The following is a 26,912-nucleotide window of genomic DNA, read 5'->3' on the forward strand; positions in this document are numbered from 1 at the left end:
GTAAACATTGCCTGCCCTCTATGGCTGCAATATCGGAACGATGCGTCGAAGCGCGGCGAAACGTATAGCCGGACAGACACACAGACGGACAGACAGAGCTTATGATTATTATAGTATAGAAGATAGATAGATAGATAGATAGAAGATAGGCAAAAAATCAGTGAAAATGTGTGACCCGTGTTCAAAATTTTGAATCATGGGTGATAAAAAAAGTTCTAGGCCCTAATTTAAAAAAAAAAAAAAAAACACTATCTAGATTTTGGCCATATCTAAACGTTTGACTTAAAAACTTACCTCAGTGATGCTTCATTTAGATGCTATGGCGTACCAAAAATGGTTAAAAGTGGTCAAAAGTGAACTTGCCGAAAATCGCGATTTAGACAAATATAGCGTAATTTTAGGTCCATTTTGAAGATTATTCAATAAATATATAATCCGGTGACTTGTGACGTTTGGTCAAGTTAGAAAATGAGAAGGGGCGTCCAACTGCAGCAGATTGGCATTTTTTTGGTGATTTAGAAGGTAAAATATGCAATATGATAAAATTATCCGTGCACATTCGGCAGATGTTTATCCACATGGAGTAGCCATTTTATTTACTTCAGTCTTGTTTCCATGGTGCAGCAGAGAGTCCGGCAAGGCCGCGGCGTCAAGCGTCGGCGTTTGAGGAGCGACTGGCGCGCACACAGACAGACAGGTTACGCAAATAAGTTGCACAGTGCATGGTCGTGTTGCCGCGAACGAAACCAAGATTATTTAAGCACAATTTTGTCCTGTTCCGTATAAAAAAAGATCATGCTCTGTATTAAAATTTGCGGACATAGGAACATTAAAAGTAGCATAGAATAACTGACAAGCAATTATTTAGCAGATAATCAGGAAGTTTTATGAAATGAAGAATAAATTGAGACATATAATCATGATAAATGCAATTTCTGTTTTGTCCTAATTTTCATAATTTTGCTTTAAAAATGCAATGTTTTTAATTTATCGTTTTTGTGGATTTTCTTTCTTTTTTTTTTTGGTGTTGACAAATTTTGAATTTTTATGTTCATTGTCCTTTTCTGAACCACAAACATGATGTTGTTACTACTTGAGAGGCACCATTGCGGCCCGTCCGCGCCAAAGATAGGGGCCTAGGCATTTTAACGCCCGTAATAGCTAGGCCTACCTACATCACAGGAATCCCAAGTAAAATTTTAAAAGATTCTGATGTGTCGCATTACTCAATATTCCGCTTTTTGTTATTGTAATTGTTTGTTGTTATCATATTTTATTTTTAACTTTTTACGGAATATCAAACACGTACAAAAGTCATAGGCCTATTATAGGCCTAAAGCCACAATAAAGTTGTAAAATATTTTGTGCCGCATAAAAAGTGAATAAAATACAACAACAAAAATTTAAAAAAGTGTGTCTGTTGTTGTTTTCAATCAAATAAACGTGTAAAAAGTGGGGTAAAAGTTGTAATATGTCTTGTATAAACTTCTTGTAGAACGGATAAAAAAGTAGGCCTATATAGGCCTATTATGTTAAACGGGCAAAACACGGAGAGGTCGCAAGAAAACTGAAAAACACAGAAATTGACATAGCCTAACAAGTGTGTGTCTTTGCTAGCTGTACGCCGCAGTACGCGTTACGAGAACGCGATCTATTGCGGGAAAACAATGATTTATTTGCTTTTGCATTTTGACGAATTTTTAATGAAAAAGGGTCTTTAAAATAGCTTTTCTTATGGTTCAAATTTTAAGATTTCTTTAAAATCTATTAATGACAAGATAAAATACGGTTTGAAGATGACATTAGTGATGAAAACTCAATTTTGGCCATGTAACACTTCAGTGATCCTGTGTGCATCCTTAAAACCAAACTTTTGTACAATTTACAACCAAATGACTGTAACAGCCTGTTTCTTCAAATTTAAAACTGAAACCAAAGCATAGATTTTTAGAACCTTTGCTACCATGCAGGAGGATGTTTAGTTCTTGAGAATTTTGATACACATTCCAATTTTGCAGATAGGACTGGTTCTGAAACTGGGTACATTTTCACAATAACAGTTTTAACTTCTAAGGTCAAAGATCAAATAAGCATCATTTTTCCTGACCAGCAATGATATGCTAATATAATAATCATTTGCATTATATTTGCATAATGATTACTGCTTTCAGCATGTTAACTCTTCTTTTAAGTACTCAAAATTGTACACAGAGATATTGTTGTGTTTTCGTTTTGAAATATTTTAATTATCGGTAAAACAAGTAATTTTGCCATCACTTTTTTCGAAAATAGACATAAATCCACTGTTCTGCAGAAACCATAATTTGGGAAACTTTGTTGGAATATATATGAACAAATATTTTCATGACTAAAGTTGTAATCTTACCTGAACCATAACCATGTCTTCTGGAAGAAAATGTTTCATAACTCTACAAGCCTGAAAATAATTCAAAATAAAATATGTAAGAAAATTATTCAGAACAATATGTAAGTCAATCAATCAATCAATCAATCAATCAATCAATCAATCAACCTTTATTTTTCATCAATCTCATATAAGCATAACAGCAAAGGTAAAACAATATTATTGCACATTAACAAGTATTGATGAAGGTAGGTAGGTACACCACAAGGCCAAGGCCTGAAAACGATGTACCACCTTATAACATACTAGTATAACTATAATAGTACATTAAATATTCAGAACAGTATGTAAGTATTATCAGAAAGATAACAAAATGAGGAAGCCTAGAACATCAAAAAGGGCTACTCCAGCTAAAATCAATACAGCCCTTATGGAAGACATGACCTTATTCTCCTACACAGGGAGTGTAGATTTCGAATGGAGTCACCCAATAAGGTGTGTAGATTAAAATGAAATCTCATACCCATTCAGGTAACCTAACCATTCAGGTAACTCCCTGTATAGGAGGTTATGTCTTCCACAGGGGGTGTATGGATTTCAACTGGACTAGCCCACTCAATCCATTTAGCTCAGAAAAGAGGTAGCTCTAGTGGTTTGGTTTCATAATGACACACTTTGTCGTCTGCATCACATACTGCCGTATCTCAAAAGGTAGACTTCTCTTCTCCATAGTCCACTTGCCCATTGCGTACTATGGCTATTACATTATACAAGCATAAAACTCTTGATTTGTATTAATTACCTTTACATTAACACCCTGAGCACTACCTGCCGATCTAACATTGCCTCTGATTGGACAATTACATGATATCTTCATTTTAATCACCAATCAGAATGAAGCTTTGCAAATAATTCACCCCATTTTTGTGTGTGTGGTGAAATTATTGCAACAATGTTGCTGATTGGTCCAATTGATAATGAAACTTCTTTTTGGCCAATCGGCAAGTAGTTCTCATGGGGTTAAAAATGTTCATTCTCTTATATAACCTACAAATTTGTGGGCGGGTTATTCAAATGTCAAAAGAAAAATATCCAATAGAAAAATTAGACTTGGAGTCAGGTGAGGTATGACAGACTTAAGTAATGTTCGAAAGTTAGATTGAACCGAAGGAATTAAAAGAACGTAAAAATCAACCTTGATTTAAGTTTAAGTCAGTTTTAGATCTGGTGTCTTTATTGCACATTGTGTGCTTTCTTATAAAATACACAGTGCCTCATGGACAAAAAGTCACATTGGGTATCACAGTAAAATGACTCATGAAAATTAAACAGCAGAACTTTGCGATTCACTTAATTTTTTCCAAAAAGGTGATTATTGAATGGGGCATTAATAAAAACTTTCAACAATGGGAAAGTTCAACTTGTTTCTCACGTAAATATTGATTCTTCACCCTATATATTGCACTTTTTTTTACTCACCCTGTAGCTAGCGTACATGCATGCATGCAGCTTACTTGACAGGAAGATAGAATATTAATACTTACCTTCAGATCTATAGGATCCCTTTGATAGAATGTCTGCACAGCAGGAGCAATAAGTGTTGGTTTATGTCTAAGTACTACAGCTAACTTGACAGGAAGATTGAATATTAATACTTACCTTCAGATCTATAGGACCCCTTTGATAGAATGTCTGCACAGCAGGAGCAATAAGTGTTGGTTTATGTCTAAGTACTACAGCTAACTTGACAGGAAGATTGAATATTAATACTTACCTTCAGATCTATAGGATCCCTTTGATAGAATGTCTGCACAGCAGGAGCAATAAGTGTTGGTTTATGTCTAAGTACTACAGCTAACTTGACAGGAAGATTGAATATTAATACTTACCTTCAGATCTATAGGACCCCTTTGATAGAATGTCTGCACAGCAGGAGCAATAAGTGTTGGTTTATGTCTAAGTACTACAGATAACTTGACAAGAAGATTGAATATGAATACTTACCTTCAGATCTATAGGATCCCTTTGATAGAATGTCTGCACAGCAGGAGCAATAAGCGTTGGTTTATATCTAAGTACCACACCTAACTTGACAAGAAGATTGAATATGAATACTTACCTTCAGATCTATAGGATCTCTTTGATAGAATGTCTGCACAGCAGGAGCAATAAGCGTTGGTTTATGTCTAAGTACCACACCTAACTTGACAAGAAGATTGAATATGAATACTTACCTTCAGATCTATAGGATCCCTTTGATAGAATGTCTGCACAGCAGGAGCAATAAGCGTTGGTTTATGTCTAAGTACCACACCTAACTTGACAAGAAGATTGAATATGAATACTTACCTTCAGATCTATAGGATCTCTTTGATAGAATGTCTGCACAGCAGGAGCAATAAGCGTTGGTTTATGTCTAAGTACTACGCCTAACTTGACCGGTAGATAGCAATGTGTATAATGCCAATCATCCTTGATCTTTCCTGGAAAACTGTAAGCATATAATTGGATGTAAATTTCTTATTCAGTTAGTAAGAAAGACTATTTTGGTATCTCTATGTTTGCAGTCAATTACACATGTCAGGTAAACAGGGATGGTCCTCGGTTGCAGTAACGTCCACTGTTGGAATGTAACGTCCACATTTAACAGTGTTTATCTATGCACACACACACCAAGTATACAATAAACTTGTAATGAGGGACTGCACGTTTATAGCCCAGCGGCGGTGGTTGGTGCACTACGGACAAGATAAACCACTTACTCACATGCACACACCACCTATCTAACAGCATGGATAGTGTGCCATGGCAAATGCAAGATTTGTGCTGGTCACTATTGAGTAGCCTTGCTGCACATATGTATCAAGAAGATACATCAAATCTGGTTATGAGTACAATATATGGAATGGACGATTTCAGTTGAAATCCATACACCCTCTATGGAAGACATGACCTTATCTTCCACACAGAAGGTGTGAACTCCATTTGCAATCTACACTCCCTATGTGGGAGATTAAGGTCATGTCTTCCACAGGGGGTGTATGAATATTAACTGGAATAGCCCAATATGCTGAGTAAGATGAAGACCCCCTGCAAGGACTCCTAAATTAGTAGTACACATATCAAGAACTCAAATCTGGCAAAGCTCGAGAAACACAGCTAGTAGTGTGTGTGCAACGTCTTGTGGTTCGGAAGTCATGTAAAGCTGTTGGTCCTGCATGTACGAAGAGTCAAACCCTGTGCACGTTAAGTGTCAGAACTATTCGAAAAGAGAAGGGGGACCATCCCCGGTTCTGATATCTGGAATCAATCCTAGGTTCAAGGATCGCGCATAGGTAAACTGTGCATGTAAAGCCCATGCGTTGATGCTAAATCAGTTGAGGTAAGCACGTATATGGAAGGAAGGGAGGAAGGAAGGAAGGAAGGAAGGAAGGAAGGAAAGGAAGGAAGGAAGGAAGGAAGGAAGGAAGGAACGAAGGAAGGAACGAAGGAAGGAAGGAAGGAAGGGAGGAAGGAAACAAGGAAGGAAGGAAGGAAGGAAGGAAGGAAGGAAGGAAGGAAGGTAGACTCTTTAGCTAAACATCTTTGGGTGAATTATAGTAACATTTCTTACTGGTTGATTCTCCTATGAATATCATCTCTGATAGGTTTATCAGCAAGAGTTACTACATCCTGTCCTCTCACAAGATTCAAAGCTTGTTGAATACTGGGCACCCCTGCTGGTAGTGTGACTAGCTCTGACGGGTTGGTGGGTGTAGGTATCACATGTAAATCACCATTGTAAATGAATACCTGCAATATAACAACAACAAATCAAACTTTAGCATTAAAAGAGAAACAACATTGACCAGGCCAACTACAGACAAAGGATGTATTTATGTCATTTGCATGCATTTCGGGTGCCATTCACCAAAGAATGCCATCAAAGGATAAAAAATTAGGCTGTTCCATTTTAAATACATACACCACTACTGACAGCATGAATTTAATCTCCCACACACATTTTGGACAACTTTTGGAAACACATTTGCATGCATTTATTTGAGCACAATATGTAACCTAATGAGAGTAAAGTCCCAAGTTGGTAGTTTTGAAACTGCCTGGCTGCTGATTTAGTGTTCTTTATTTGATACACACCATCATGGTCGGGGTAGGGTGGGATGGTAAGGGATTGATTGCCCCCAAATGAGTTGATTGGCTAACTCAACCCCCAAAAGAACCCTCCCCCCTAAATAGTGTAAAATTGAAAATTGGCCTAGTAAACACAAAATTTTGCCATTATTTTGGACAGAAATAGTTTAAAATTGAAAATTGGCCTGGTAAATACAAAATTTCACTTTGTATGTACACCTAGCACAAGCCAATAGTACATGTCTTTGTGAATGGGTCATTCTGCAAGTCAGTAATCCTTTGCTGTTGTTGTAATTACTAATACTTACCCTGTTGGAGCTAGTGTCAGGATTCAGCCAACGTGGTAAATGGTATGCAGCCTCTATCAGAAGAAAGTTACCATCGTTATCTTGAATGCTGAAAAAAGTAAATCCAGGTAAAATTCTTAAATCTATAGATATACTTTTAATCGTTTAAAAAGCCTTAGCACACCTCTAGGCCTATATACAGGTGTGTACAAGGTATATACTTACTGCATTCATAAGATGCTGTGTATCATTATCTGTATGCGTTTACTAGGCTGTGTGATAGGGAGATCCATGTGATCACACTATTGAGTCTTGTGTCGATCAAAATCAAAATTTACTTTTCAATTTAATTACATGAGCAATTCTCATAGCTCTATTTTGCTGATAAACCCATCATATTCAGACTTATGGTTTAAAAGATGGTCATTTCAGTGTAACATTCCCTGACACACAAAACCAGGGAATGCAGCAGTGAGTTGATGTAGCAAGTATACAATAAACCACTTACCTACACACTAAGCCAGGGAATGCAGCAGTGAGTTGATGTAGCAAGTATACAATAAACCACTTACCTACATACCAATCCAGGGAATGCAGTAGTGAGTTGATGTAGCAAGTATACAATAAACCACTTACCTACACACTAAGCCAGGGAATGCAGCAGTGAGTTGATGTAGCAAGTATACAATAAACCACTTACCTACCAGGGCTGTCAACTTTTTGGAATTGCTTGGCGTGAGACAGAGGCGTACCGGGATTTGAGTTCATTTTGTACCATAAATATTTGAGCCACGGCGCTCGGGAATGTGAAAAGCGGGGGTAGGAGCAACAAATTATTCATGACGATGCGTGAGATTTTACTAATTTTGCAGCTTTTTGCGTGAGATTTACTAGACTCACGGCCAATGCGTGAGAGTTGACAGCCCTGCTACCTACACACCAAGCCAGGGAATGCAGCAGTGTGTTGATGTAGCAAGTATACAATAAACCACTTACCTACACACTAAGCCAGGGAATGCAGCAGTGAGTTGATGTAGCAAGTATATAATAAACCACTTACCTACACACCAAGCCAGGGAATGCAGCAGTGAGTTGATGTAGCAAGTATACAATAAACCACTTACCTATCACACCAAGCCAGGGAATGTAGCAGTGAGCTGATGTAGCAAGTATACAATAAACCACTTACCTACACACCAAACCATGGAATGCAGCAGTGAGTTGATGTAGCAAGTATACAATAAACCACTTACCTACACACCAAGCCAGGGATTGCAGCAGTGAGTTGATGTAGCAAGTATACAATAAACCACTACCTACACACTAAGCCAGGGAATGCAGCAGTGAGTTGATGTAGCAAGTATACAATAAACCACTTACCTACACACCAAGCCAGGGAATGCAGCAGTGTGTTGATGTAGCAAGTATACAATAAACCACTTACCTACACACCAAGCCAGGGAATGCAGCAGTGAGTTGATGTAGCAAGTATTCAATAAACCACTTACCTACACACCAAGCCAGGGAATGCAGCAGTGAGTTGATGTAGCAAGTATACAATAAACCACTTACCTACACACCAAGCCAGGAAATGCAGCAGTGTGTTGATGTAGCAAGTATACAATAAACCACTTACCTACACACCAAGCCAGGGAATACAGCAGTGAGTTGATGTAGCAAGTATACAATAAACCACTCATCTTCTATGTTGTCACCAAAATGTGTGGCTCCAAACAAATGACTTGGTAGATTGTCTGAAAAGAAAAGATGCAATATATTGTCATGAAAACATCATCACAACTGAACTACATAATTTATGATAACATTTCATGGGCTATAAGTGCAACCTGCCTCATCTCCATTTTTGATCAAAAAATGGCATTTTTGATACGAAAGTTTTCAGAAAAAACATGGCTTTGCAGTTAACAAAGGCCAAAATGCCAATTTCTAAGACCCACAGACCTGTGACACATAGCCTGATCTCCAACTGGTCTAAATTGTTGTGCAAATAGGGCAGTTAAGCTATTATCCTTTAGTGAACATGAATTCTGCAATCTCATTGGTCAAACACTAACACAATAAAAAAATGTATTACATGCGTAAACCTAATTAATATTCATGACCTGGATACGCAGGTAATATTTCTCGTATCACCTGTTTGTAACATCTTGCGCATGCGCACATCGGCTGTAGTAGATGGCAAAATGGCTGACCCTGAAATGCCTGCACGGCGATTTCAACATTTTTCAAAATTTGAAATCAATGATAAAAAGGTTTCTTCCACGCCAAAAAATACTCTAAAAGCAAACAAAAAGGCATGCCGGGCTATAAGATAGGTATGAGAGGGAAATGTCAGTTAACACATTTGCTAGTCAGCCAAAATAGCCTAAACTGGCAATACAAATTTACATTGAAATTTAAAAGAACTGCTTGCTCAAGGAAACCTACATAAATAAGTTGTCTATACTTCACTATGACAAAAAGGTTTTCAGTGTTGGCTTTCTTTACTCAAGGGCTTTAATTTGATATATAAAATGATGCAGTTTGATGGCAAATTTGACTTCACCTGGCATACCTATATAAGAGCCTATCTAGAAGAAAGCGATGACTACGATGACGTCGATTTTGAAAATTTTCCACCAGAAAAGCTTAATGCCGGTCTCGAAGGATTTTGGTTGGGTGCTCGCAAACAAAAACAACTTACCAGGCGATAAACAGAAGTGTCCGATAATTGGTAGTCCTACCCTAGTACGCAAAGAGTTGTTACATGAGTAACGTTAATAAATTTTTGTCCAAATAAAGCGTTAACATATGGTTTACACTTTACAGTACAACCAGTGTTTAAAACGTACTAGAGGTATACCCGTATGGCCGTATGCATTAATGAATTTATTTATTTAACTGACCATTTCTTTCTTCAGTTAAAGGGTTAATATAGCCTAATACAATCACCAGCATAAAGTGGTATAGGTCTAATCCTGGGGACTTTTATTTATCATAGCCTGATTCCTCAGATTTATTTTACCAAGTTAATAAGCTCAATCCAGCTGATAGTGTACTGTTTCACCCCATTGACCCCTTATGACCTTTGACCCTGGATGACCTATTGGATGACCTTTGACCTCAGATGACATCACTTATTTACCGTAATTAACTACATCAATTAATAAATATATTTTTATTGTTTTACTGACTACACTTTGTTTCTTCCTTCATTTAATGGGTTAATATAAAACCCACAGTGGAAGACATTGGCTTGATAGCAAGAGTTGGTATATTGTGCAAGGCCTATACATGTATCAGCATGATCAGAACATATCATCAGAGCTATTTATAGATTAACAGAGAGGGCATTCAGGGTGCAATATACCATACTGTGGATTTTGGATAAAACAAACAAAATATCACATTTGCGCCGATTTTGAGCCCAATCCTTTACCGATCTCGACCAAATGTGACCTCCGCATTCCCCTCGCATCAAGGAGTCCACCCTCCGAGTTACAGCCCAATCGGACCAAGTTTATAATTGGACCTTTGACCTTTGAGCTCCGATTTCGACCGAAGGTAGCTTACGACACTCCCCGTATTTTTCTGCATCCCCTGTGCGAATTTGACGAGGCTCGGATCAAAACTGACGGAGCCTTTAACACACACACATACATACACGCATACAACATTAGGCAAATTATAGTAAGACTAGAGGTATACCCGTATGGCCGTATGCTACGGAGCCTTTTACCTTTCAAAACCCACAGTGGAAGACATTGGCTTAATATAGATGTTACCAAGTTCAAGTACATGAATCAGAATGCATCAGAGCTATTTATAGAACACAGGCAGCAAGTGCAATTGTTTATACCATGGTCACTGACTTTTGAAAATGCACATTTTCACGGATTTTGAGCCCAATCCTTTACCGATCGCAACCAAATGTGATCCCCGCATTCGACCGAAAGTAGCTTAGGACACTCCCCATATTTTCCTTGATCTCTCGTATAAATTACAGCCCAATCGGACCAAGTTTAAAAATTGACCTTTGACCTTCGACCCCTGATTTCGACCGAAGGTAGTGTAGGACACTCCCCATATTTTCCTTGATCTCCCATATGAATTACAGCCCAATCGGACCAAGTTTAAAATTTGACCTTCGACCTCCGATTTTGACCGAAGGTAGCTTAGGTCACTCCTCGTATTTTCCTTGATCTCCCGTATGAATTACAGCCCAATCAGACCAAGTTTAAAATTTGACCTTTGACCTTCGATTTCGACCGAAGGTAGCTTAGGACACTCCCCGTATTTTCCTTGATCTCCTGTATGAATTACAGCCCAATCGGACCAAGTTTAAAATTTGACCTTTGACCTTCGACCTCCGATTTCGACCGAAGGTAGCTTACGACACTCCCGTATTTTTCTGCATCCCCGTGCGAATTTGGCGAGGCTGGGATCAAAACTGACGGAGCCTTTTACACACATACATACATACATACACGCAACATAAGGCAAATTATAGTAAGATTACAAACGTTCTACTTCTGACACGCATGCATGATAAAGCTTACTCACTGCTTGTATCTGGGCCTACAGCATGAAGCGAAAACGGTTGGCTCTGCCAGATATAATCAACAAGGAATGGACTGAGATGAGCTAGATATATGTCCATACATTCTTCCAATGTTTGTACTATTGCTGTTTCATCTTTAAGATCTTCTTGAAGCGCAGGAAAGAGTCGATATTCAAGCACATCATCGCGATGCACATGTGGTAAGCTCACCATTTTGCAATGTTTTCACTTCGTTTCGGGTCGAAGGTCACTGGGAAAAGCCCTCTGCGTTGCCAAATTGTTTATATTTAGTGATTTCTGAATTGCATTGGGGATTTTTTCCTTTAATCTACTCAAGAAAACAAAGATGAATAAAATTAATTACAAAACAAAAGAAAACAAAGTTAACTACATTAAACAATAAAAAATATCAAAAATAAACAATAAAAACTAAAAAATATAGGCCTATACATCCGACTTTCTTTTGCCAAATTCAGAGGGGGTGTACTCAGTTGAAGCGGGGGGGGCACTCAACTTTGGAGGTGACGCGTATGTAGGGCTGTTAAGACCCCTTTTTCAGCATCGCTGTCACCCAAAGACCCCATATTTTTTACGAACACATGCTCGCTCCGCGCTCTGTCACCCAAAGACCCCCTTTTCCATTTGATCTGTCACCTAATGTCTTTATCATACTACATTTAAAGAGAAATATTCTTTTTTCCTTTATTTTGTTAATAATTTTGAAAAAATAAAGAAATTTGAAGCCATTTAGAACTAGAAATTCGATTTTCGAGGTTTTTGTGGCGCTGTTTTGGTTCTCACCCATGATTCATGTTCTCACCCAATGACCCCATATTTTTTACATTTTGCTCTCACCGAATGCCAAAAATCATGCTCTCACCCAATCGGACCCCATACTTTTTTTGACGCGTATGTAGGGCTGTTAAGACCCCCTTTTTCAGCATCGCTGTCACCCAAAGACCCCATATTTTTTTACGAACACATGCTCGCTCCGCGCTCTGTCACCCAAAGACCCCCTTTTCCATTTGATCTGTCACCCAAAGACCCTTACAAGTTCAATTTGAACAGCAACTTTCATTTATCACTGATTTTGTTACTTATTTTGAAAAAATAAAGAAATTTGAAGCCATTTAGAACTAGAAATTCGATTTTCGAGGTTTTTGTGGCGCTGTTTTGGTTCTCACCCATGATTCATGTTCTCACCCAATGACCCCATATTTTTTACATTTTGCTCTCACCGAATGCCAAAAATCATGCTCTCACCCAATCGGACCCCATATTTTTTACATGTTGCTCTCACCGAATGCCCCTTAGTGTGAAAGCGCCAGCCCTACACCTATATCCATTTCAAATTGAAGTGCCCCCCCCCCCTGGGAGTTGAAGGCCAAGACAAAGAAAATTACTATGAAGAAGCCATTTTTTCAATTTAGTCTCAGCCACAGAATTAAAATCTAATTCTGTGGTCTCAGCTCAGCCTGAAGTGCTTGGGGCATTTATTTTATTATTTTACCACTATCATAATCATGAACAGCAGGCAAAATAGGCAAAAATCTCTTGAATTTGTTGAACTTTGTTAATTTTGATGACTTGGCTACACCATGGCGTGGATTAGACTATAGAGTGAGTGTGTGAATAGATTCTTCTTGATGAAGAACTGATTTAAAGGTCCATCGGTGATTTGCTCACCATATGTTCACCAACCCCCTCTTGGCGGGCCAAGGGGGGGGGCCCGGGGTGGGGCAAGCGATTTTTGTGAGCTGTTTAGAAATTCAAGTTCCCGGGGGGGATGAAGAACCCCCTCTTGGAGCCAAGAGGGGTGCCGGGCAAGCGATGTGTGAGCTGTTTGGAAATTCAAGTTACCCCCGGGGCCTCATAATTATTGCACAGCGCCCCGGGACAGAGCCTTAGTGTGCGGCATTGTTAGACCTGTGAAGAACTGATTCAGTAAAGGTTCATTCATGATTTGCACAATCCAGTTGATAGGCCTACGTGTATTTGAATGGGGCTTGCTTCTACTTTGTCATAGGCCTAGGCCTATATAAGTTTTCCTCGTTTTTTGTTTGTCTCTTTGTTTTTTTGCTAAATTTTTTGTTTCAAAAATACCTAATAACTTATCCGTCACGTTTAGGTCATCTATAAACAATTTCAATTTTTCAAAATTCTCTTGGATCACTGAATGGCCTTATAGGCTTTAAGCAAAGCAAAAAAGTAACAATAACAACTTAGTGATTTCCACGACCAACGTTGTGAGAAAGTTTACCAATCAATGAGACGGCAACTCTAATTATTGATCATGATCATGTGACTTAAAAAACACGGGTGCAGAATTTTGAAGACTTGTTGACGTTTTTTAGTGCGGAAATTGCAAACCTATTTGAATAATGCTGAAGCCCAAAGCATTGACGCAGGTCCTCAGTCAAGCTAACACAGGAGGTGTTCAAAGCTCATTGTAAGTTTTGAATAAGATTAGGATAACCAAGCAAACCAAATTGCGATGTTTCTGTATCTAGTCAACTCATTTTGTTAAGCTTACCAAAATTTTCCAAATAATTGCCAAATATCTTTGTAGGTAACCTAGGCAAACCTTAGTTAACACATTTACTAGTCAGCGAATTCGCCGAGACCGGGGCCCCAACACAATGCATATTTACATAGAAATTTGAATTTTTTTCGAGAATAGGTGGGTGAAGGAAACCTACATAAATATGTTTTCTATACTTCACTTGACCCAAATATATGATTTTTATGGTGATAATCAAGTCGCACATGGAATTTTAGAGGATTTTGATAGCAGTTCCATTAAAAAAAGCTGCCATCGCCATGAGACTAAGATCTAGAAACACCCCGAAATGCCGTTTTGGGGAATTTTGCTAGCTGAATCTTTTTGATGAAAGTCAATCTTTGACAAGATGTAACTTTGCTACGGAAAGTGCTATGAAAAAAAGGTTTTCAGTTTTGGCTTAGTTTACTCAAGGGCTTTAATTTGATATATAAAACGATGCAATTTGATGGCAAATTTGAATTCACCTAGGATACCTAATCTTTGCCGAAGACTTTAGACACTGGATTATTGGCTACTACTAACGGCTACGATAAATTTATAGTTGCTTACTGGACGTTTTAAGGAGGATTCCCTGATCCTAGCATCCTCTTTTTATGACATTTTTCAGTAGATATCCACGAAAAAATTTATTCCCAAAATTTCAGTTGATTCCGATTTTGCGTATTGCGAGTTAAGCTGAATATATACTCGATCGCTTTTGCAGAAAAGCGATTCTCACGCATGCTCAGTGTTTACTTACATTTCCAGAGTGTCAAGCCGATCAATCGATTCAAATCGCGGAGACAAAAACAACGTCGCATTTGCAAGTTGAAGAAATCTCAACTTTCCAGCGATATCAGTGTCACTTGACACATGAATGCGTCAACCAATCAGTTTCAACCAAATGGATCTATTATTTTGCTAATTAATTTAACTTTCTCGATTATTAACTTTTGATAATGAATTAATTCAAAGCAATAATTATTGACAGCAACTGATGTTTTAAAAATGTATTTTGAGGCATTTAGAATATTTTAATTGTCGTCTGCAATCGCTATCGCCGTGATAAGTATAAATGCAAAAGCGACGAAGCGATGCATCATAAAATTCGGCGATTGCCCATCGCTTTTCAAAAGCGTTTTATCGCAATCGCTCGGCGATCGAGTATAAATTCAGCTTTATATATATACGGTATGCATGAATATTATTCAGATTTCCTTTTACAAATTAAGTGTACTGCTAGCTGTCCAGCGCTTATTATTTTGCACATGGTCCAATGCACGTGCTTGATAGGGTGCATACGTAGCCCCCTAATTTTCAAAAATGTAAACATTGAACTTCTACCTACCCCTATAGTGTTCCACTTCCTAAAAGAACCCCTCATGTGAAATTTGGTTGAAATCGATCATTGTCTAGGGGTCCCACGGGCCGTTCAAAAGTATTTTACTACTGAAGCACTAAATGCGAAAGGCAGCTATTTGGAATGCAATATATTTATGTAGAAAATGATAGCTGCTTTATGATTCATTCTGCATAACTACCCTGTCCATAGTTTCTAAGAGTTTTTCAGAGTCCTAATTCACAAAATTAAATGCAGAGCAGTTTTGGGCAATGTAAAGTACATAGTTATCAATAGCTGCCGTATGCTATATTTCACTGGAGCTTCATGTACACAGTAATATATGGCAAAACGGCTACATGAATTTATGCTGAAGTCACAGAACTTTAATCCCAAAGGCAGAACAATGTCAGAAATGGTACTAACTATGCTGCTGAGCACTAACTTAAAAAGGAAGCTGTAAATACCTGGTTGACTGCTTGTTCTTGCATGTTTTATATTTTATTGTCATATTTCTCTTCAGATTTCCGCTTCCAAAGGTTTGACATAAGTCTTGTTTATTACATTCAAAGTATCAACATTATGATCAGATGCTTGGTATGCAGCAAAGTTAGACCAGCTTTTAACATTCTCTGTGAGACTGTGAGAAACCCGGGGGGGGCACATCAAAAAATTTTGGTGGGTATGCTCCCCGGAATTTTGAGGTGGTGGGTCTTTGGGAGCTGATGGCGAACCGGTAAAAGGGGTCTTTCGGAGCTGTGAACCGGGCTGTGAACAAGTAAAATGGGGTCTTTTGGAGCTGCGAAAAAGTCAAAATCAAGGGTCTTTCTTGGCTTTTTGGTTGAAAATCGCCTGAAAAAACAAGAAATATGAGGAATTAGCAATTTTTGGGTCTTTTAGAGCTGAAATGATCAAAATCAAAGGTCTTTCGGAGCTGTATTTTGGTCAAATATCGGGGTCTTTTCGAGCTGCGAAACCCAAAAGGGGTGTCTTTCCGGGGAGCATATCCAGTATGGTCATTTGTGTTGAGTGCCCCCGGGTGAGAAACTCATGGTCTATTTGTAAAACTTGTAACCTTTTGTGAACCATGAATCTTGGTTGACTAGATCAGCAAGGGTACATGTAGTACACTGGTCTATGCATTTGCGGACTTTGGGCTTCCTAAACCTAGTACCATGATCACTTGGTGCATGCATTAGAGTCTATGCTGAGGCCTAACAGCCAAGAGTCCATCAGCTAGTGCTTGTTTCTCCTCTTTTGGTACAACACTACTGAAGAGTGCATGTGGAACCATCTCTGCATTGAGGTGCAGAGATGCCTTTGGAAAGCTCCGATTTCACTTCTTAAAACCACAGGATCTACGACCTTGTACATTAACAGAGAGTGGTACAGTTTCAAGTCATTCCATGGTGCATTGACAGCAGACTTGCATGGAATTTGGAAACCACCACAAGCTGCTATAGATAAGGGTAGCAAATAAGTCCCTCACTCTTGGCAATTGTTGTCTTGTTGTAATTGTTCCTTGGGGAAGTTGGAGATTCCAGCAGACAGATCTTTATGGCATCATAGAAGCTTGGCCATCAAACATGCTTTGTGCAGTGCTGCTCGGGGCGGGGCTCTGGTTTGCCTCAAGTTCACTTTGTCCTTGCCACCTAAAAATACAAGACATAGTTCCATAAACTCTTGACGATCATTGATCATCTTTTGAAGGCCTAATTTGGGGTATAAGGTTTCCTGAGCACTAGCTCTCCAAAGTCTCCAAGCATGCCAAGCTTCTATCATCTTCTGAGTGCTTTCTGTATGGGGAAAGGTTCAACTAAGATGCCGGTTCACTCTTTTATGGCAGTAATTCAAAGAAATCGCAAGAGAAGAGATACATCAGGCAACTTTGAGACCTCAATCTTTAAGTCTGCCATTGAACATATGAGTATAATTTCACCACTGTGATGCCTACAACCTGACCACAGGATTGCAGGCATAGGTGTTGCTGAATGGTCACACAGGTTGCTGTCACATGTTAGACTCTGTTGCTTCCAGTGCTGTCAAATACCATGTTAACTTACAGAGAAATTAACCGGAAATCAAAACTTCATGTACAACACTTATAGTTATAAAATACAAATTATAGGCCTACAATCACAGACTTTTCCCATGAAACATATTAAAATACATGTGGCAGCTATAATTGTGTACATATTAATAGCACCAAAAGCTGCTTTATGTATTTTCCTTTTATTCTATTTCAACAAGTGATAACTAATGATCTCACAGCATTAATACAAATAACACAGAGAAGGCAGCTATTACATTTGCAATACATTAATGAGGCATTTACAAATAGCTGCCTTATGAACACAGGCAAGGAAGAAGATTCCGAACTTTGGGCTCCCTGTGGGACCCCTAAACGACTTTTGATTTCGTTTAAATTTCATAGGGGGTATTTTTTTAACCAATGGAACATTTTAAGACTAGGTAGAAGTTAATTGGTAACTATGAGGGCTACATATGCACCCTAGTGCTTGATGTCGCGCACATATGCGCGATGGTTAATTTGTAAAAGGAAATCTGAATAATACTTTAGCCAGAGGTTTCCAGTGATTATAAAAATCTCAACTTTTTTTGAGAAAAGTGGGTGGGATGAGACTGTGGATCACGAAATTCCCTTTTAAAGCTGTAAATCACTCTTAAATTGCAGTCAGGGGAGCTGTTTTTACGACTTCACCCAATAGTTTCACAGAAATTGTATTACAAATTATGACTAAATAACATACTTGCAATCTATTGATAGGTTTTACCCAATTCAAAAACACTTTTTGCATTCTAATTTCTAGGTGCCAAAAAAAACTGTCCATTATCAGGCTTGATGTAGAAAAATCTCCTTACTTGCCCACCACGCTCCTTAACAGTTCGGCCACTCTCCTGGGAGCGGTTTGAACAGCTCTCCTTAATACCCTCACGGGGAGTTGTTCACACCTCATCTAGACAATTTTTAAAAAGGCCTGATGATGGGACTTACTCAACAACTCTTAATTAGCTTTGAATTTGCACACAGTCAATAGTTAAATTTTGTACGCATTCGATGCTTGAGTCCATTACTATTTATTCGGTAGCATTGAAATTTTAGATGATCACTTGGATGAAAGTCATTTTGATCACTAGTCAAAGTTTTTGTTCTTCTTGAGTGTAGCCTTGTAAACATTAAAAAGGTCCATCAAGTATATCTTGGCTAGACAGGTACATGTAGATCCCTGCACAGCCAGCTGATGGTATCTGACTATCTTCATCAAGCTCTTGAAGTACATACAGGACAGTGGTGGCGGAAGCATTAAAATTGGACGAGTGTGGTATATTTTGTTCCAATTTTACTGGGACCTTTTTTTCTTTCAATTTCAGACCATTTCAAATACACATGAGGTATGTTATGCTATTTTGTGGGCCAGTGCATGCAAAAAGTGCCCAATTTTGCAATTTTACAATATTTGGACCAAAACATGTTTTTTTGTACTAAAAAAGCAAATGTACAAGGTTAGCTTTTTTCCCTCTGTTATGATTTTAGCTGGGGATGTCCCCCTTGCAAAAATGGGGGAGGGTGTATCACCCCATCTCCTGCTTCCACCACTTCTGGTCTAGGGTTAACATTGGGGGACATGTAGATGTAGCCTGTAGGCATGAGAATTTTCAGTTTTAAAACTGAAATCCGTTTTTTTTTAGTCAAAATTTCTGCAACTTTATTTAATTTCAGCCTGTTTTTGGTACTTTTTGCCCAATTTCACATGCATTTTCAGTTTTTTTTAAAGGAAAGTGCAGTCTTATACAGGACAAACATCGATGATGTACTCCATCATTTGAATATCACCACATTCACGGCAATGATGCTGCACCAATCTTGTGTAAGAAGTGCTTGGTCGGTCCTATTTAAATTCACCCAGAAACAAAAATGGCCACTTGTTTTATCCACAATGCAGGGGGGGGGTGTCTGAGGGGGATGTTGCCCCCTGGAAAATTTTGCAAAATGAAGGTCTAATTGAAGTCAGTTTGGTGCATCATTTATACACTATTTAAATCCCAGGTTTAAACCATTGCTTTAAAGAGAATTTTTTAGAATGTGTGAGATTTTACTAATTTGACAGCTCTTTGCATGAGATTTACTACCTAGGCGTGAGATTAGACTACCTTGGTGTGAGACCGTGAGAAAGTGACCGAATGCGTGAGACTCACGGCCAATGCGTGAGAGTTGACAGCCCTGATTGATTTCTACTGCAGGGTCAGAAATTTGCGACCAAGTGTGAGAATCCATAGAATTCTGCAAGAATCCATGGATCTCGCTATATAACTTTGCATGATAAACTGAAATATTTACGTGAACCCATTTAGATTCTTGCAATTTTGTTGACGAGAATCTTTGCGAGGATGGATTCTCGTCAAATTTCTGACCCTGCTACTAGATTCTGCTACCAAAGTTTGGACTCCAATATGAAGCTATCGGTGAGCAAACTTGAAGCTAGACTTCTCGAGCAAGATGGGACTTGATTGTTTTTGATATTCTTGTTTGACGGCTTCTAGACTTGGTAAAGTTACGGTGTTCTCGGTTAGTTGGTTCCGATCTTGAGTTGTTTGAAGGAACCAAGTAGGAGAACTTGTTGGTGTTGGCAGATATATACCTTTCGAAGTTTCTTACTGTGACTGCCTCTGGTTTTGCTTTCTACTGCGAGTATGATGTACTGGTTTTTTTTTTTATTCCCACCAGCTTGTTGTCAATTTTGAACATTATAATTCTGAAGACCTGTGATTTCTCTCACTCAGGGTATCTCATCATCACATCAGTCGCTACCAGGGGTAGCGCTAGAACAAAACACTCCAGAGTCCGCAGGGACCCCCGAACTTGCAGAAAATTAAAAAGTAGGGGGTTCGGAGTAGAGTTTGGCGAGTCCGAGTTGCACAAATGCAGCATAAATAGTATGTCTGTGTAGCTCTAGATCAGGCTTCCTCAAATACATGTAGATTTGTTGAAGCGCCACATGAAATTTAAAAAAAACTGCAAAGCGCCACTCAATGGCTGCTAATTGCTGGGAGTCAGAGGGGGTTTCCCCCTGTGAAGCTATCGATTTTTTTTTTTTTTGAGGTGCAAATGACGCCATTTGGTGCAACATTTTGTACTATTTTAGCCTGTCTTTACAAGGATAACATGGGAATCGCATTGTTTATTTATTTATTTTTAAATCTAAACGGCGCCGCGCTCCACTCGGGAAGCCACGGCGCGCCACATGTGGCGCGCGCGCCGCTATTTGCGGAGACCTGCTCTAGATTGAAAAACTGGGGGTCTGCAGGGACCCCTGAACTTGCAGAAAATTTAAAAACAGGGGGTCTGAACTCTATTTTGGTGGGTCCGGGACCCCAAAATGCAGCCTAGTGCTACCCCTGGTCGCTACTCTGCTGCCCATAATCATTCATACAGAAGCATGTATACAGCTATTCTCTGAACCATATCTACATCTCCTTGATATCCTTATCATACTGAGGATCTCATACCACGCTGCTGTATTCCAGGATTGGTTTGTGCAAGCATTTCATAATATAATAATAATAATAATAATCTTTCTTTATTGAGGGTAATTCCACTTCAGTGTCAAGCACTGCTTTCCAAGCAGGCCCTCATACAATTATAAAATACTGTAATACATATTGATACATAGTAAATTTACATCTTACACATGGTAAATCAATAACATAATAAATAGTATTGAACTCATATGGCAAAGATTATACAAAATACAAGCTAAAGCTAAAATGTCCTTATAAAAAGTACAATTTATAAGGGATTTATAATTCATATGCTGTAGCTTAAGCTGTTTTCCCCGTAGCTTTCAACTCTTGATCATAAGGCCAATGGAATTTGTCATGGTACATGTCAACTACCCATGGCAAAATAACGGCCACGTCAAAATGTTATTATTTGGTCACAATTTCGTGATGGCTGCCCCAATATTTTTGACTTTACTACAGCTCTGTGCTACGCCAAATATTAGACAAAAATCATGTGATTTAAATTGCAATTTAAAGTTTAAATCGTGCCAAACCTGTGTCTTCCATAGGGGTTGACGGTTGTAATGGATTTCAGCTGGAATAACCCATTTAATGTCATTTATTTGTATGCTTATTTGACAGACTATTAAATCAGGAAGGCTCACTCTTGGCATATTCTGGATACGGAGACAAAGACGCCAGAGTCACAGCTGCTATTGCAAGTAATATTTGGGCTGCTTATGAGAAGAATGGCAAGATAGCGTTCCATGAAGATGACTTACAGCTGGTATTAATGGACTGTGAGGTAGGTAGGACAGCTACAAAATGTATGTATCAGTGCAAACAGTGGCGGCAGCATGGGGGGATAAGGAAATAATCAGTGGCGTAGCTGCCGGGGGCAGGGGGGCAACCTATTTGGGCCCCGCCCTCTAGTGCAAGGAAAAAAGAGGAAAAGGAGGGAGATAGAGGAAAAAAGAGAGGAGAGAGAGAGAGGGAGAGGAGGGGCAGAGAGATGGGGAATCCATACGATATGTAATACCATACAATTATAATCAATAAGCCTGGCAAAAATTGTCTATTTGCCCCCCCCCCCCAGGTGCAGGGAAATTTGGTGGATTTGGGCATGGGTGGGGGGCAGTGGCCAGGGGGCCTGGCTCCCCCACTTTTAATCCATAATGTGCTGTGTGTAACATGTCCGGGTGAACATAAATAATCAAATCTCTATTCTAGACCCTTAACATGCTTAAAGAAAGTGTAAAAATGATGCATGAAATTGGCTTCAATTGGACCTTCATTTTGCAAAATTTTCACTGTGTTAATACACAGTGTGTAGGCCTATGGATAAATAAATTTCCCTTTTCGCTTCTGCTTTGGACACCCAACACTAAAAGCAATAATTTATACCATAATAGTGAAAACTTTCCACGAATGGCTTCAATTTGGGCCTTCATTTAACCCATTTTCGGATTTTTCAAGCTAAAATTGTTCACAATAATAGTGCCAGAATGGTCCACCAAATGGCTTCAATTGGGCCTTCAGTTTGCAAAAGTTTCTCACTTCTGAGGGGGCCACATCCCCTTAGACACCCCCCTGCGCCCCCATAAGCGACACGATGGCCGCTTCATGGCCATTATTCCGAATTTTTACATCACCCTGACTGGCCCCCACTTTCAAAATTGTTCCGCTGCCCCTGGATTTGGGCCCCGCCCCATACAAGCTTGCCCCCCCCGGAAAAAATCCCAGCTACGCCGCTGGAAATAATGGTGTTCTAATATAATAGTTGTCCCTTGTCCGTAGTACAAGTGCATGGCTCATTATATGGTTGTCATGGTCAACATGATTTTTGGACAAGAGGACATTACTTTGCTGCAAGGGTATGCGCTATCCTTGTATCAGCAGAATTTCTTTAGATTTTGAGGTGGCACGCATAATTAATGGTAAATTCATAGCTTAGGCCACAAAAAACTTGTTTTACGGGTGGATGGACTTTTCAAGTAGGGTCGGTCAAAAGATTGAAAATTTGGCAAAAACATATTCTGAAAATGTTCAGATTTTTTTTCAAAAATTTTCAGTCACCCAAGAACGGTTGATTTTACATGATTTTAGCAAAAAGTAAAAATAATATTCTCCCAAAATGCAAAAATCTGGGTTGGTCGGGTTATTTTTAATTGCATATTTCAAATCTTTTAGGATTAGAGGCCTATCTATTCTACAGGTCTTTTTCTTTACACTATTCTCTGTTAATCGAATTATGGTGTTTTCTCTTATTATTATTTTGCACAGAATGGGAGAGTAGCAATTACTAGTGTTGCCAACTTACTGTTATGTGTCTATGCTACACCTGATGTTGGATTTGGAATGCTGAAAGCTAAGGTAACTAAAGGGAACATAACCAAAAGATGCTTGCATTAAGCCTACTCCCCATTCCAGAAAGACATGTGCACTAATTTTTTTGGATTGAAAAAATATTATCCTGTTTTGCCAAATGAAACATAGCTAAATCCTAATCCTTTAGTTAGTCCTAATTGGCAATGAAAGTAAAATTTTAATGTTTTCAACCTTTGGAAATAAGGGCCAAAAACATGCATTTTAGGGTGTTTTTCGACCTTTTTCGTATTCTGTGACAATCAAGCCCAAAGACTTGAACAAAGACTAATTTCAAGCTATGCATTTTAATTTTTGGAAAACGCATTTTCCAATCTTTTTCATAGCCAATTGGCATAAAAAACATATAATATTAAAATTATGAGCTAACTCTTACCTCATACTCAAGATTTTGAATGCTTAGTCTTGTGCCAAGTCTTAAAATTGTGTGACTGTGTGGGAGATTAAGGTCATGTCTTCCATAGGGGGTATATGGATTCAATTGCAATACATGTAGGTCAATGGCGGCAAAGGTACGTCTGACGCGGGGTTGTAGCTAGAGAATATTTAGTGCCGGGTGTATTTGAGGGAATTTTTCATGATTTTGCCATTTTGACACTTGCTGGGTGCTAAAGTGGTGGGCTCTAAATCTGAGTGCCAGGCTCTGCTACCCGCCACTGCCCACCGTAGCTACATCGTTGGTACGTCTAGTCGTCCATAGACACATCTTTCTACCGGTTGCCTATTTTTATCAGAACATAATATTCTATATTATGTAATGTTTTCTTTTGTTTTTCTAGGTGGAAGCCTTAGCAGAGTACCTTCAAGAACCATTAATGCAAGTTGCAGCTTCATGACACCAGCTGATGATGTGCTCCTGAAAATGCTATTTTTTATATAAACAAACTATAGAAACATGTGAATAAACCCCATGTGCACTACCACCTTTCATACAGTACTCATGATTGGTTAATTACATGATACAGCCTTTCATACAGTGCTCATGATTGGTTAAATATAGCTTGATCAGCTCGTAATCGGCAAGAATTGTTAGGCTTACCACTACGCCAAAAAGTAGACCGACATTAAAAGTGATATAGTTGACCTGTATGGTTTATATTTTGTGTGTTGAAGAAAGTAGACAAAGTATAGGACTTCAGTTAATGCTAGTAGTTTATGATGCTTCTGGCGAGATGTCACAAGACAATTCTCAAAATAAAATATATTGATCTTAATCCGCAATGTTTATAAGGCCTGCCGATTACGAGCTGATCATACTGTAGATGATATAATATAATAATCTGAGTAACAAACCAAGTTAGGTATCAGGTAAAGTTAAATTGAATTTTGGGAATAAAATTTGCAAGTTACATGTGCCAGTTGCATCCGGTAACTCAGAACTTCATCAGGCTGATTGGTCACATGACAAGCAACTGGGAAGATTTTGTAAAGCTTGGTCCCAGGCATGTGGCAGTTGAAAGCGGAGTCCTCCTTTTTTGTTGATGGCTGGCTGCTCCATTCTATCTCAATTGGCTTCCCAGACACCCCACTCGAACCACTTTTCTTCTTGGGACCAAGCTTTGCAAAATATTCCCAGTGGCTTTTCACATGACCAATCAGATGCCTGAAGAAGTCCGGTGTTACCAGACGCAACTGTCGCATGTAAGTTACAAATTTTATTTCCAGAATTTGATTTAACTTTACCTTATATGTTATTTACTGGATGACTAATCTACATGAAGACAACCAAGTTAGAGGTTTTTGACCTTTTTGCAATTTTAAGCTTAATTCCTCTCAACCTTGGTATTGACTATTCTTACCATATCATTCTGTGATTGGCTTAATTCGCCCTTTTCACGGATCCGCCATCTTGCTACCAAAACGAGGTTCTCCCTGCAAATGCATGCGCAACATGTGCATTTTTGTTTCTTGCACTTTCCTAGCAACACGCCAGAAGGCATTTGCAATAAGGTAATTAAAGCATGCGTTTGACAGGCATACGCACACACAGCACACATTTTCGGGTAGAACCTCGTTTTTTAAATGATCGTTCGATCGGCGAATATAGCCATCTTTGTAGCCAATCAAGATATAGGATCCACAACTTAAAAGTCCCCCATAACACTTTTTGGAATAAATCACAAATATGTTACTAAATGTAAAAAGGTATGGGTAGCCGTATTTGTTTACACATGTAGACCAATTTATAGCGTTTTACATCATTCTTCAGTCACAATGGTTGATTTTGTAAAATGGAGGCCGTTTTAAAAGTTGTACCCGAGTCCATAGCAGTCATATTTACCTTAACTAACACAAGGATAGGCCTGGCCTTCTGTATTGTTTGGAGAGTTGTCTCTGATAGACTCAGATGTAACTTTTAAAACAATCTCTTTTTTACATAATGAACCATTGTGACTGAACGCAATGATGTGTAATACTATAAATTGGGCCATATTTCTGAAACAAATAAGGCTACACATACCATTTTACATTTCGTAAAAAGTTTGATTTATTTCAAAAAGTGCTAGGGGGACTTATAAGGTGTAGATCCTATAGATTTTAGATGCCGAGATCGGCTGGTAGAACCCATGGGGTTAATAAGTGAAGGTCAGTTTATATAATTTTGTACAAACTAAAAATATGTGAATGAATCAAGTCTGTTGCAATTGGATATAAATCGTAATATAACCGAACATTTAAATGTTTTCTGGCAACCTTTCACAAGTGTTTTTTGAAAGCATTTTGTGTTTGCTGGAATAAAGGTTATAAAACATTATTGTAACATTTTCAAAAGCATTGTACCATAATATTATTACAAGTGTTTACAAATTAAAGGATAACTGAATATTTAGAAAAAATATTTTACATTTTGTTGCTAAAGAATGTTGAATCTTTTTGAATAATCAGATTTGTAAATGCTAACACAGCATGGAAGATATATCTTACACTTCCCATAATGCATTTCAATTTTCTGTACCGATTTGCTGTATAGCAGTAGCATAGGGGCACGACAGGGGGCATGTGCCCCCAATCGATTGCAAAATTTAGAAAACCCCACAGGAAAATGCCACAAAAGGTGTTTGTGCCCCCCCCATCAGATTCAGTGCCCCCGGGATAGTGACGAAATGTACCTTATTGAGCAGAACATTCAGATCGACCCATGTTTAGCCAGTCTATTCTTAAAATTAAAACAAAGGAATCCTGTACAAAGTAATAGGAGTGTCATTTGATGTAATGAGGTGATGCATCATGTTGCAAAGGATTCTGGGAAGGATATGATATCTTTTCTGATTACACAGTATATTTTGAAGTGTCGTAATAATCTAATAATCGTAATAACTACCACAGCGATGGGGTAAAACAATTTTTGAATATATATCGCACTTCACTGGTACGTTCATGCGGTACCTCTGCATTGAACCATATCATGCTGATCACTCACACTTGTAAGATTAGTATCTTTGAAAAGAGCGACATTGTATTATTATTATTATTTTATTATTTATTCTTTCTTTATTGAGGGTTATACTGCTTCAGTGACAAGCACTGCTTTTCAAGCAGGCCCTCATTGATACATGTTATATAGCAACAAAATATATTACGATACACAATATTTACAAAGTATCATACAGTATTTACAACGTATTTACAATATATTACAAATAAGTATAATGGTACCATCAACTACAAGATAATTATAAATACCATGATTCAAAATACAGAAATACAATAATTATATTTATATACAAAATCAAGCAAGTAAATGAATAAAATATAGAAAAAGACAGGCCTAAATTTCT

The 26,912-nt window shown here is 38.4% G+C and overlaps 2 protein-coding genes across 2 annotated transcripts in view; one reads left to right on the forward strand and one right to left on the reverse strand.

Moving 5' to 3' along the window:
• Positions 1–11,606, reverse strand: part of LOC140163816 (protein ecdysoneless homolog) — a 47,983-nt gene extending 36,377 nt beyond the window's left edge. Inside the window, exons 1-6 of the mRNA XM_072187132.1 lie at positions 11,347–11,606; positions 8,420–8,537; positions 6,805–6,892; positions 5,979–6,157; positions 4,715–4,856; positions 2,387–2,437 (exon numbers count right to left, since the gene is read on the reverse strand). Of these exons, the coding sequence (XP_072043233.1) occupies positions 2,387–2,437; positions 4,715–4,856; positions 5,979–6,157; positions 6,805–6,892; positions 8,420–8,537; positions 11,347–11,557 (789 nt within the window). The 5' untranslated portion in view covers positions 11,558–11,606. The remainder of the gene's footprint in view (positions 1–2,386; positions 2,438–4,714; positions 4,857–5,978; positions 6,158–6,804; positions 6,893–8,419; positions 8,538–11,346) is intronic.
• A 2,028-nt stretch (positions 11,607–13,634) lies between these two features.
• On the forward strand, positions 13,635–25,977 carry LOC140165092 (ragulator complex protein LAMTOR2-like). The gene is made up of 4 exons (XM_072188519.1): positions 13,635–13,793; positions 21,391–21,553; positions 23,032–23,121; positions 23,913–25,977. Exons 1-4 carry the CDS (start codon positions 13,726–13,728, stop codon positions 23,967–23,969), a joined length of 378 nt encoding a protein of 125 aa, XP_072044620.1. The 5' UTR covers positions 13,635–13,725; the 3' UTR covers positions 23,970–25,977.
• Positions 25,978–26,912: the final 935 nt, after the last annotated feature.

Source organism: Amphiura filiformis, chromosome 11, assembly GCF_039555335.1.
Source record: "Amphiura filiformis chromosome 11, Afil_fr2py, whole genome shotgun sequence".
Taxonomy (NCBI): Eukaryota; Metazoa; Echinodermata; class Ophiuroidea; order Amphilepidida; family Amphiuridae; genus Amphiura; species Amphiura filiformis.